At 37.2% G+C, this 12,542-nt stretch overlaps 1 protein-coding gene across 12 annotated transcripts in view; it reads left to right on the top strand.

The window, feature by feature from the left end:
- The window catches only part of SNTG1 (syntrophin gamma 1), a 372,531-nt gene that overhangs the window by 268,844 nt on the left and 91,145 nt on the right, over nt 1–12,542 (top strand). For all 12 annotated transcript variants that reach the window (XR_013927241.1, XM_080381499.1, XM_080381498.1 and 9 more), the window contains one exon: nt 4,756–4,794. Coding sequence is in view for 11 of the 12 variants with exons in the window: in XM_080381499.1 (XP_080237625.1) it covers nt 4,756–4,794 (39 nt within the window). In the remaining variant the exon portion in view is untranslated. The remainder of the gene's footprint in view (nt 1–4,755; nt 4,795–12,542) is intronic.

The following is a 12,542-nucleotide window of genomic DNA, read 5'->3' as shown; positions in this document are numbered from 1 at the left end:
TGCTAAAGAGTCCTCTTTTATGCCAAGCAATACACGTTGCTCCTCCTCTGGCCCATGGATTGTTGTCAGTCTCTGCCTTCTCGAGCAAGGTTATCACACATGTTTTCGTTCGTTGTTACGACAACAGTTGTTATGTGACGTTATCGTAGTTGTTCCTTCCAGTGCCGGGTATCAGGGAGCGGCATAGTACTTCTCGTACCGTGCAGTTCTCCTTCAGGGTTGCTGGGTCTCGGTGTCCATGAGGAGCACATTCCATCTCCAGGCCTCTGTTAGCAATGTTGAGACAATATCATTCTCTTTAGACAGACTCTTACAATGTGAAAGTGTGGGACAATCTGATTTACTGTCTTAAGCCAACATATAGAGCAAGGGCTGGTGCCTGCTCATTCCAAATGTTGATCTTCAGTCTTGGCTATTCCTGAAGGTAGTCTGAAGGAATGGTCTCTGTTATGCACTCTGTCCTGACCACTAGCACCTATAATGCTATGGCTTCATGGAGAGGACCAGCTGTGATATCTGAGAGTCACACTGTCATTAATCATCTCTCCCAGTATCACATCAGAACTGTCAGCCTCTCATTAACAATACAGTTTTTCAGGAAATATGATTAAAGCAAGCATGTCACACATGGAGTTTTCAAACATATGATTGCTTTTATTTAAACTTTTAAGAATTGGAAAAACCTGGAAATGGTGCCCTTATCTGTAAATCATACTGACCTCAAGAGTCCTTAGGGTGGCATGTGCTCATTGAAAGGCACATTTCATCATTGTCTCATGAGGATCTTGTGATTTCATTGGAATAGCAAATTTCATTAAAATAAATAGGTAAAAAAGGTCAAACAAACCCCTAATAAATAGCAGGTTTGTGATTACATTTAAAAACCTCTTATGGAAATAGGTAATATTTATTGCAGTTCTATTTGCTCAAGAAGGTCTGAAATATTATCTCCCAGTGGAGTGAACAATTCATTTCAGTTTCAGCTGAATGTGAAAGTTTAAAACAAGGGTTTTGTGATCTTAATCAGATGCATTCCAGCAGAGAGTAACAATAACGGGGTACAATTTACACAAACATATAAGAATATGGAAGGCTGTTCTTCTGGATTGCTGCTTCTCTGGTTATTTATATTATAGATAGATAGATAGATAGATAGATAAGAGATATATTATCTACTTATCAAATTAAATTAGTAAATAAATAGATAAGTAAGTTGTGATCATTGTTTACACCTGAAGCCAAAAGCTACTCATCTTGCTGAGGAGTGATGTGTTCCATGTTCTTACTTGTTTCTTCTGCAGAAAGTGCACAGCCGTGGCTGTGAAAATTATCCATCTGTGGTGGCAACATCTAGTGCATAAAATGAACTGAATTTGGCCATGGTTCATTCTTCTCCATGTCTCACTTCATATCATCTCTCTGTGCAGTATTCTTCATGGCTCTGATGTCCTAACGTATTTAACCAGCTGAATTTTGGAAAATATATAGCCATATGTGTTTGTACTCTTATCACAATCAATTATGCTTTAAAACATTCTTCTGTGATAGTTTCTGCTACAATCTGTTCTGCCATTATTGGTCTCATATCAACATCACTTGCCTATTTACTAGTCAGATGCAACATACTGCAGATACTGCAGAGACCTTATTTTTGATGCCTTCTTCCTCCTTCCACATTTAGGTGATCCCCAAATCCCAAACTACTTTCTCTGTGGTGTTCTTAGATTATTTTTTTCCTAATCTGCATTCATGGAAATTAAACTAGAGTGGAATTCCACCCCTTACCACCTGTTTTTCAAACATGAAGTAGAAACAGATAGTTCTTGCTAGCTTCAGTTCAGCTTTGGTAACACTTCCTGTATCTTTGCCTTCAGATCAGAATTTTTTTACAAGCAGAGCTTCTGTTGTCTCCTTTTGTGCCACTCCTGGTTTTTTATTGCTCTGGATAGACTCATATTTCTAAAGAATGTTCTCAGAGTGCCTGCCTTTTTTTTTTTTTTTTTTTAGTATAGTATCTGCCAGGGTGTTTTATTTAAAATTATGATGTGCATATATGTTTGCAGTGTGTTGTACTGGTGTCCTCTGATTAAAACAAATGTTACTTATTTGCATCAGTTACATAGTGTTGTGTGCTGTGATTGTGCTCAATAAATAGATTAAAAAGAGTTCAGTATTGTTATGGAAGAGTGAAGGAACATTTCTGTTTTAGATAATCTGTCAAGTAACACGAGATTATGTTTTTTTCTCTTTTCATTTGTGAAAAGTGTTTACATTTAGATTTTGATTCTTAAGGATTGATGAATCTGGATCACCCATAGATTAAATTTTACTCAATGTATTTTGTAACGTGCTGGGAAGAATAATGTTGGCTAAAGAATTGCTTTCCTTACTCTCAAGACACTGTATCTCATGATCTTAAATATCAGTGACTTCTGCAGGCTAATTCTAGAACTTTTTTTTGTTTTTTATGTCACCTCCAATGTTCATGCATGTGAATGATAAACATTGAAGGTGTACGTAAAACTAATCACACTTAACAATTTTTAGTTCCAGATAGAACTGAACACCTATAGTGTAGTTTGCAAACTATAACATAATTAAAAATAATGCATTTCAATAAATTATTACCATATAACCTGAAAGATAAACAAGATTGGTTTAATTCAGGGGTCCTCAAACTTTTTAACCAGGGGGCCGGCGTGTGGATGAAGTGGCAGGCAGTCATCTGCGGCTGCTTGGTTTTCCCCCCAACCCCTGGCGGGGGAAGCGGGGGAGTCTGAAAATAATGGGGGCCAGATTGAGGACCCTGGGGGGCCGTATCCGGCCCACAGGCCATAGTTTGAGGACCCCTGGTTTAATTCATCAAAGTAATAACAATTAAAAAAACTATGCAATGTAGGTGCTTAGATCATACTTTAAAAAATGAGCTGGAAATTTTTGAATGAGAAAATGATGTTTGGATGGTGCACTTACATTTCCCAGGAATATTTAAATGTACAAGGCTCCTAATGTGCTTTATTTATGTTAAAATTTTTGATCTCTATATAAGAAGTAAAAATACTACCAAAATATTTAATATATAGTTATATAAAATGTAAATCACCACTAAAAAAATATTTTCAGTATTTTGCTTAGAATAGTAAAATCTCTTTCTCTTCACAATGTTATTTCATTATTCAATCCCTTCTCTACCCAGCCTGTATTTGTACTTGGGATTGCCCCAACCCACATGCAGGACCTTGCACTTGGCCTTGTTGAACTCCATGACGTTCACATGGGCCCACCTCTCAAGCCTGTCCAGGTCCTTCTGGATGGCATTCCCTTCCCTCCAGCATGTTGACCGCACCACTCGGCTTGGTGTCATTGGCAAACGTGCTGAGGGTGCACTCAGTCCCACTGTCCGTGTCGCTGACAAAAATGTTAAACAGCGCTGGTCTCAATACCAACCCTTGAAGCTGGTGTACGTGCAAGGAAGGAGAGTGGAAATGTTTTTCTCACACTTTTGATTCAGTGCACACTTGGAAACCAACTAGAATTGCTTGCCAGCATTTTCTTGACAGTAAGAATTACCCTTTGACAACAAAACTCTGGGATGTCAGTGACAGACTTACAGACTTGCTCAATATTTGCATGAAGAACACAAAGAAATTACCACTGCAGAAAACAGGCTGTTTTTAAAGTCTACAAAGCACTGTGCCACTCACATCTCTGCATATAGTTATTTAGATATGATATTGTAAACACTGGAAGAAATTCAGTGATGATTCTTCTTTTCTTCTGAAAAAATACCATACCTGTGGCTGAAGCAGTGTACATGTTACACTGTGGTTTCAGGGCTTTCTGGGCTATACAATTGATTCCTAGTTGACACTGTTTTTAATTTAAAGATGTGTTTTACTCACTTACCCATAGCTACAATTGTGAAAAGTTAACATAAGAGAGCAAAAAATAAGTTGTAGGTATTAAGTATCTGCCATGAATGCACACAGTAAATTCACTAGGTTTGCTGGAAAGCTTAAAACAAAAAAGAACATATTTGTGTTACCAATGGCAGTAACAGGCGTGTTCCACACTTACTTATCCTTGTATTGGACACTTTGTGTCAGAAAGCTGGCCATGTTTATTTAGATGATGTCAGTGATCTGCATGGCTAAATACAAACTCCTCATGAATCAGGTCTTGGACTGGTTTTCTCTTTACTTTTTTTACCTGCAGATGTTGAATGTCTTTAAGAAAAAATTGTTTGAACAATTATCAAAATTGATTATGCACACTTGATTTTTCACGTAGGTAAAAGGGTAAAGGTTGTTTCAAAGGGTATTCCAGCCCAATTTTCCATCATTCTTTAAGGAAAGGATTTTGCTTAAAGCTTGGTCATTTTCGTGGATGGCAGGAAGCTGTTCAGAACGACTTATATAGTTAAATACTCTATGTTATAGCTGCTAACCAAGGGGGAAAAAAAAAAAAAAAAGACGTAGTGCAGAATTCAGAAATAATTTTGCATGTATCCTCCTTTCCTGTATTCTGAATAACAAAACAAACCACACAGTGACCACAGAAATGTCCCATTATTCACATGAGCTTATCAAATTTTCAGTCCCGGTACTGCAGAAGACTTATTTTTTTGTTATTTGGGGTTTTTTTACATGCATAATTTGGAAGGGAGTGTCTGATATATGTCTCTAAAATCCAGTGTTCTGGGATTTTTTCTTCTAATTGCTAAATATTAATGTATTTCTTTATTCATTTTTATAGATAAAAAAAATCAACAGGAATTTCCCCGTAAACCAGCAGGTAAGAAAAAGAAAATTTGGCCTTGTTTAATTTTTAATTCTCTTTTCAACTTTATTAAATTGTGTGGTATCTATGCATTATTCTAGTTCAAGAACTCTCAGTAGATTTTCTGTAAAGAGTACCTTGATGCCTCAAAATAGGTATTTTTTTTTCTAAAGTCAAAGGGAACTGGAGTGTTTGGTCAAAATAATACCATACTTAATCTTTTCAAATTAACCTGTTTAATGTGTGTGTGTGTGTGTCTAGTTTTCTTCATATTGCATCTTACCCACTTTACTATAAAAGCAGGAATGGGATTTTTATGCTTTACAAAATTAGCCAGTATCCATCAATGTTCTAACATTCTAAAAGTGTATTAATTCTATTGTCCAAATGAAGACATAAAAAACTAATATTTGCACAAGGTTATGGAGCAGGCTGGTAGCAGAATGTGAAACAAATTGAATCATCTGACTGTCTCCAAGTTCATCCATTGACAGTCTCATATTGCTGGAAGAAATTGTAATGCCTTGAAAAACGGGAGTAATATTCCTTGAATAAACATGATTGTTGCAAAATGCATCCATGTGCACAATTGCTGCTCTTCTTTGCAGCTGTGTGCCAGGTGATTGGATCCATGGGGCAAATAGATAAGAGCTGTCTATCTTAAAAAATCTATTCTTTTCACAATTATTGTTTGTTGTTGCTTGAAAAAGCAAACCTACAGGCAGCTCAAAGTTAAAGGCTGGAACTCTGAGGTTCTGGTCGCTAGAGTTTATAGTAAGAAAGGACATCTCAAAAGTGTCAGCATACATTTTAGAAAACTACGTAAACAAAACATAAAAAAAAAAAAAAACCAACCAACGTTCAGGGTAAAGCTCAATGTTTGTTAAAGTGATCAAAGATTCTGTTGGAACATAGCCTGTTCCTATGCTAAAGTAATATCATTAAATTGTTCTGTGATATAGCACAACAGTGGAAAATGTGACCGTTTTGCGGTGGGCTGCTTATCACAGAATACAAGTTTAGTAAATTAAACCAGTGAATTAAGTATGCATGTGTTGTGTACCACAACTATTTCATAATGGGGATTTCTTTTTAAGAAAATTGTAATAAAGGGAAACACAAATCTGATTCATCAGAAGGAACAAATTACTTCCATGTAGGAGGAGAGAAATACATATAGGACTGAGCTGTAAACTTGCCTTCAGGAGGACAGATTTGAGGAATAACAGTGCTTTCATCTCTCTCACACCACATTTTCAGTAGTCAGCATTATTTCTTAGTTCCCTGCCTCTGGTCCAACTTTAATAATATGGAGATTATTATTGTGGAATTGTGCTGAGTGTAACTCACAAGGGAGGGGGACGTTACTATTTTGTTTGCTGCTTTCTTCATGAGAAGGTCCAAAAATCATAATGAATGAATTGTGATGATGATAAGAACAAATACATGAGTATGTATAAAGGAAGTTGGAATAATTAAAACTTCAATGATTAGGTATTTTTTATTAGCTTTTGATTTAAGATTTGTCATCTGCACTACAATTACTCAGATATTGAGATACTTTTATCTCATTCTTGCCTCCTGAAGTCACAGAAAAGAAATGGTTTGTCACATTCAGCAATTAAAGATAACACTTGCATTTCCAGAACAGTTTCTAAAATATCAATTATTATAATATCAATACTTTATGATATCAATTGCTGGTAGTGGCAAAGAAATGCTCCTGTATCAAAAGAAGGAAGGACAAAATGCCTAGTATACAAAAGTCAGTTAACTAGCTCCATTTTCATTCTTATGATTTACTCTGAACTTACCTCTTTGTTTTTATTGCTGTAAAAAATTACAGCAAAATGCAATGATCTGTGACATTATGGAACTCCTGGCATGTGTGGTCAGTAGGAAGGCCTTTTCCTCTTCATTAGAATTCCACCAGAAAGTAAAAATAACTTTCTCTGCTTGAATAGTTTGTTCATCATGTTGTCTGTTGGGGCAGCTTGTAATTAATGCATTCTTCTCTCATCAGCATCAATCACTGTATTCCAAAGGAATTACCGTGGACCATTTCAAGAAAGTCAGCCAAAAGATCAAACTGAAAAGAGAGAGGCCAATTTGATGGGCAGTGAGACTGATAAGATCTCAGTGCCCATTAAATACTTGATAAGAAAAATGTTTATTGATCTGTGGAATTCTTGAAATTGTAGGGACCACTGATGTCAAAAACAAGACTCCGTTTTGGGGTTACCTTATGTAAAGAGGGTTGCGGGTTTTTTTTTTGTAGAAGGATCTAGAAAATATCACCTAATTTAAGTTAAATAAGCTATTTTTGAGAGGAGTTAGAAAAGGCTACACAGATGTAAGGTTAATTTCTGTCTTTTTATATGCAGCAAACATGATATATAGGGAAGGAACAGGCCTTTTTGCTTTTTACATTAACACATCATTATGTGTCTGAATGTTAAATTATTTTGATTGCTTTTGTCATTTTGACATTTATTTTAATAAAATACATTTTTGTCTAAGAGGTTGAATAGCTAGTTTTAACTTCTTTTGCAAGCATATCATGAACTTAAGCTCTGAACCCAATCTGATTGGGATTTTATTTCTAGATTTTTTGTTACAATATATTTTGCCTAAAATAACTAGACCAAATTACAACCATGTTACCTGTTTAGGATGTAAATGCCTCTATATCTTACTGTACACCCGGTGCATCTTGTTCAATAAAAAGCAGTAATAAGACAAACTGATGGTTTCCAAGCACCTATAATGAAACAAAATAATTCCTGAAAAATACAATACATTTCAGTATTTAACCTTTTCTCTCAAACATCCTTTTTGTGCTAAATATACATTTACTAAGGTGATTAATATCTTTCACACACTTAGATATTAATACTATTAAAAATGCATGTGAAGGTTTTGATTGCCTATCTAAGCAAAATTTTCCATAGAATTGTCCATCAACAGGGGCGACACTGCAAGGTAATCTTTCAACTGCTGTCTTCATCCTATTATGCTTAAAAAAAAAATAAAAATCATAATAACACTTAACAAATACCCATGGGGTTTTTTGTGAGTACTAGTGGGGTAATAGAAGGTTATTTTCACTTAGAATTTTGTATATATATATGTGCATATGCATATATAAAAATAAAATAAATAAGTACGTATGTAACTGTATATATATGTGGATGTTAATTACTTGGTAAAGGTAAGGGGCAGGAGATAGATGTCAAACTAGAATCAAGAACCGATACAGTTAGAATTGCTTTATGGATATATTCTTGATTTGGAGAAGAAAATATTGGCACAGACAGATCCAGTAGCATTAGAGTGATGTAACAAATGAACCTAAATAGATGCGGAAGCTATTGTAACACTGACAGTGTTATCCAAATGTGTCAATGTTGCAAAAAGTTAAAAAGAGAACAGAAAAAGTGATTAGACGATACTTGTTGACTGCACATAATGCAGTAGCTTTCCTTTAAGGCAGTAATTGTGAATAGTAAGTTTGTCTGGAGAATTATTAGAAAACTAAGATATATCTATTGGAAAATAAAAGTGCAAAGATGATGCACGGGCTATGTATAGTACCATCCAGGAGAATATCAGCAAGTAGTTGAGAAAAAAAGATTTAAACAATTTGGTACTGAAAGCTTAATGTGTGTTTTAAATATGCATATAAAATAATATTATGTCATAGAAAAAATTTCCATAATTTCAGAGGAAAAACGCTAAAGACCTCATAGCAAAGAGGCACGAAGAATAGAATATTTCAACATTTCAGCCCGAGGCTTCTCTATTTGATCAGCCAAGATGGGAGAGGAAACACAGGTGTGTTTCCTTTTCTTGAAACTTATTGCTGCTGTTGGCTGTTGCACTGGTTACAGTAAATACCGGCTCCTGTGAGAGCCATCATTAGGCAGGTGAGTTCGGAAAGGTGGCACTGACTTCTCTGCTAAGCCTTTCCAAATGACAGGAGAATACACCCTACCTCAATAACTGGGTTGTTGTACTGAGGACAAGCACTGTCCATTTCTTTTCAATTCCAGTTTTTACATTAGCCACCATGAGTTTATGAATCTGCTGATCTCAGCTGAAAGTTGATGTAGAGTTGTAGAATCATTGAGGTTGGAAAGGACCTTTGAGATCAAGTCCCACTGTTAACCCAGGACTGCCAAGTCCACCACTAAACCATGTCACTAAGCAGTGCATCTACAAGTTTTTTAAACATCTCCAGAGACGGTCATTTCACCACCTCCCTGGACAGCCTTTTCCAATGCTTGACCACCCTTTCAGTCAAGAAATTTTTCTTAATACCCAATCCAAACTTCCCCTGGTGCAACTTAAGGCTGTTTCCTCTTGTCGTGTCGGTAGCTATCTGGGAGAAGAGACCGACCCCCACCTGTCTACAGGCTCCTTTCAGGTAGTTGTAGAGAGCAATAAGATCCTCCCTGAGCCTCCTCTCCCGGCCAAACAACCCCAGTTCCCTCAGCTGCTCCTCATAAGCCTTGTGCTCCAGCCCCTTCCCCAGCCCCGCTGCCCTTCCCTGGACACGCTCCAGCCCCTCAGTGTCCCCCTCGCAGTGAGGGGCCCAAACCTGAACACAGTGTTCGAGGCGCGGCCTCACCAGTGCCCAGTGCAGGGGGACGGTCACTGCCCCAGTCCTGCTGGCCACACTATTTTGGATACAAGCCAGAACACTGTTGGCATCCTTGGCCACCTGGGCTCACTGCTGACTCATGTTCAGCTGGCTGTTGAGCAACACCCCCAGGTTCTTTTCTGCCAGGCAGCTTCCCAGCCGCTCTGCCCCAGCCTGTAGCACGGCATGGGGTTGGTGTGACCCAAGTGAGGGACCTGGTATTTACCCTTATTGAACCTCATACAACTGACATCCACCCATCGGTCCAGCCTCTCCAGATCCCTCTGTAGAGCCTTCCTGCCTTCAAGCAGATCAACACTCCCCCACAACTTGGTGTCATTTGCAAACCTACTGAGGGGGCACTCAATCCCCTCTTCCAGACTGTCAATGAAGATATTAACCAGAACTGGTCCCAGTACTGAGCCCTGGGGAGCACCACTTGTGACTGGCTGCCAACTGGATTTCCCTCCATTCTCCACTACTCTTTGGGCTTGGCTGGCCAGCTCTTTACCCAGCGTAAAGTACAGCAAACCAAGCCATGAGCAGCCAGTTCTTCTGGGAGAATGCTGTGGGAGATGGTGTCAAAGGCTTTGCTAAAGTCCAGGCAGACAACATCCACAGCCTTCCTCTCATCCACTAGGCACATCATCTTGTCCTAGAAGGAGATCAGGTTCATCAGGCAGGACCTGCCTTTCATAACCCCATAGTGGCTGGGCCTGATCTCCTGGTTGTCCTGTATGTGCATGTGATGGCGCTCAGGATGATCTACTCTGTAACCTTCCCCAGCACTAAGGTCAGACTGAAAGGTGTGTAGTTCCCTGGATTCTCCTTCCTGCCCTTCTTGTAGATGTGTGTCAATTTGATAACATCGAGGGAACACAGCATTAGATAGTCTTTCTTACAGAATCCTCTGATCCTTCTCAAGGTAGGAAACCAATTTTTTTTTGTATTGTATTATATTGTATTATATATTGCCTCCAGCTACTGGAGGTTTTACTGCACATTATAACCCTCCTTTGCTGTTTGGGTTTTGGGATTTCACATTTACTGATTGCCATGCCAGGAGGATGAATTGGTTACATCTGATTTAGGTACACAGTAGAATTCAAGGTTTAGATGGTTTAGATCTAAATCTTAATCTGGCCTTCAGTTCACCTCCTCCTGTGCCTACATGAACAAGTAACTATGATGTTTATAAAATGCTATTTGGAAAGTACTTACTTTCTGTTTGCACTTTTAACCTATATTATTTTACTCAACAAGCTAGCGGTACAAGTTAGATTCAGTACCTGGCAAACGTGGGGAGCAGAGTTTTCATATTATTTTATTATGGCTGTGTTCACATGTATGTGAAAATGTAATAAATAGCCTCTTGCTTCTCTACTACACAGACAGAAGTCATGTCTCAAGGTCTCACATGAAACAGATATTACAATATATTGGCAGAGCGCTATATTTAAAACTTCCTTTTCCTGTGCTGTATATCTCATCTCTATTAAGATGAATTCCAAGGCTATAACCCTCCACATTTCATCAATGCTGAATTCACAAAAAAAGGATATTGGGGAAGAATGCTATAATCCTTGAAGTTGAATGCTGTTTCTCTTCTATCCATAGGCAGCATGAGCATTTGTGAAAGATACGTCTTTTATCTACAGAAGATAAGATATTCTTGTTAAATAATTTTAATTTTCATTTTTAAGAATAATCTTTTCCTCTAGAATTTTCCTGCATTTGTGGGAAAATAATTGGTAGATGTCTTGTTCAATCTTAAAGAGTTTGTAATGCAAGTTAGATGAGAGTGAGACAGAGAGTTTCCATCTCTACAACTGTATTTAACTGAATTTTGAAACAGCGTCATGGGATAATGAGCTGATGCCACACTCGGGCAAGAAACTGGGTTATAATTGTGCATGTGAGGTTCCACAGCATTCAGTCATCATGAATCCCGATGTTTTGCAGGCATATTTACATTTGTGATAATGTTCACAAATATACATGGATATGCCCGTTTTCTATTGCTTTTTATATAATGTAATAAAAACAACTACATGTTAGCTGTACCAGATCAGCTATGTAACATCACCTCATACTCTGGTTTAATAGGCTGCTGTTCTGCTTGATTAAAGTTGCACAGTTAGAACAATCTCATTAGACAACTTCTAAAAAATCAGCTCATTGTATTTATTTAATAAAACCTAACTTATAAACACTATATAAAGATTTATATGCAAATGTCATGGTGGATGACTTGCCTGTCACTCAAGCCAGTGTCTTTTTCTGCAGATGTGTTCAATTTTTGTTACACTTAAAAAGGTGAATTGCATGGCTCAGCCGGACTGATAGGAGAGTATCTGTCTAAGTGAAAAATATCTGTATGAAACACAACACACACCATTTTATTTTTTTTAATTGCAGAATAACAACCTCCAAGATTACATTGCTATTGTATTATTTGTTTAAGTGGAATGACAAAACAGTGTGTACTACTGAAAGGTGACACATCCTCAAAATAAATCAAGTTATTACTCTAAAATACATTCAGGACAGTGTATTTGTCCCTGTCCTTTGGTGTATTTTGTTTTCTTTTTTATAATTTTATTTTTTCTTCCTGATTTCGCATGACTGTTGAATTAATTATTTTCCAATATGCCATTACTGTAGTTCCTCAGAGTAGTCATTCTGCAGCTCTTGACTGACGGTTATTGAACTTTCAGGTCCTATGGTACATCTGCTCTATCACCATCTGTTGTCACAGTGAGGATTTGATCAGGTTTATTTTGAAAGCAAATCTCTAGAATGACGTTTCTATTGGTAAATGTTTATAGCAACACACAGGGGGAGCTGAGTTCTTGCTGTTAAATTAAGCAGAAGTGCACAATAGGGTGTAAATTATGCTGTGCTAACTCCCCACATTGTATTGTCAGCTATGGCAGTCGGCGTTAGATTATTACTCCATAACATAGACACTTGAAAGGTTTATTTTTCTTATTAATACTTTATTGAGTTTTCTGTAAAATAAAAGGAATATATATCTATATATATAAAAATATGTTTGTTTGGATGACATGAAATACTTTTTACTGAGCACTTTCTTTAATTGTTTTAGATGCTTCTGAGG

This window comes from Falco punctatus (assembly GCF_963210335.1).
Source record: "Falco punctatus genome assembly, chromosome: 3".
Classification (NCBI taxonomy): domain Eukaryota; kingdom Metazoa; phylum Chordata; class Aves; order Falconiformes; family Falconidae; genus Falco; species Falco punctatus.
The sequence above is the reverse complement of the archived record's forward strand: the minus strand, read 5'-3'. Positions and strand labels throughout refer to the sequence as shown.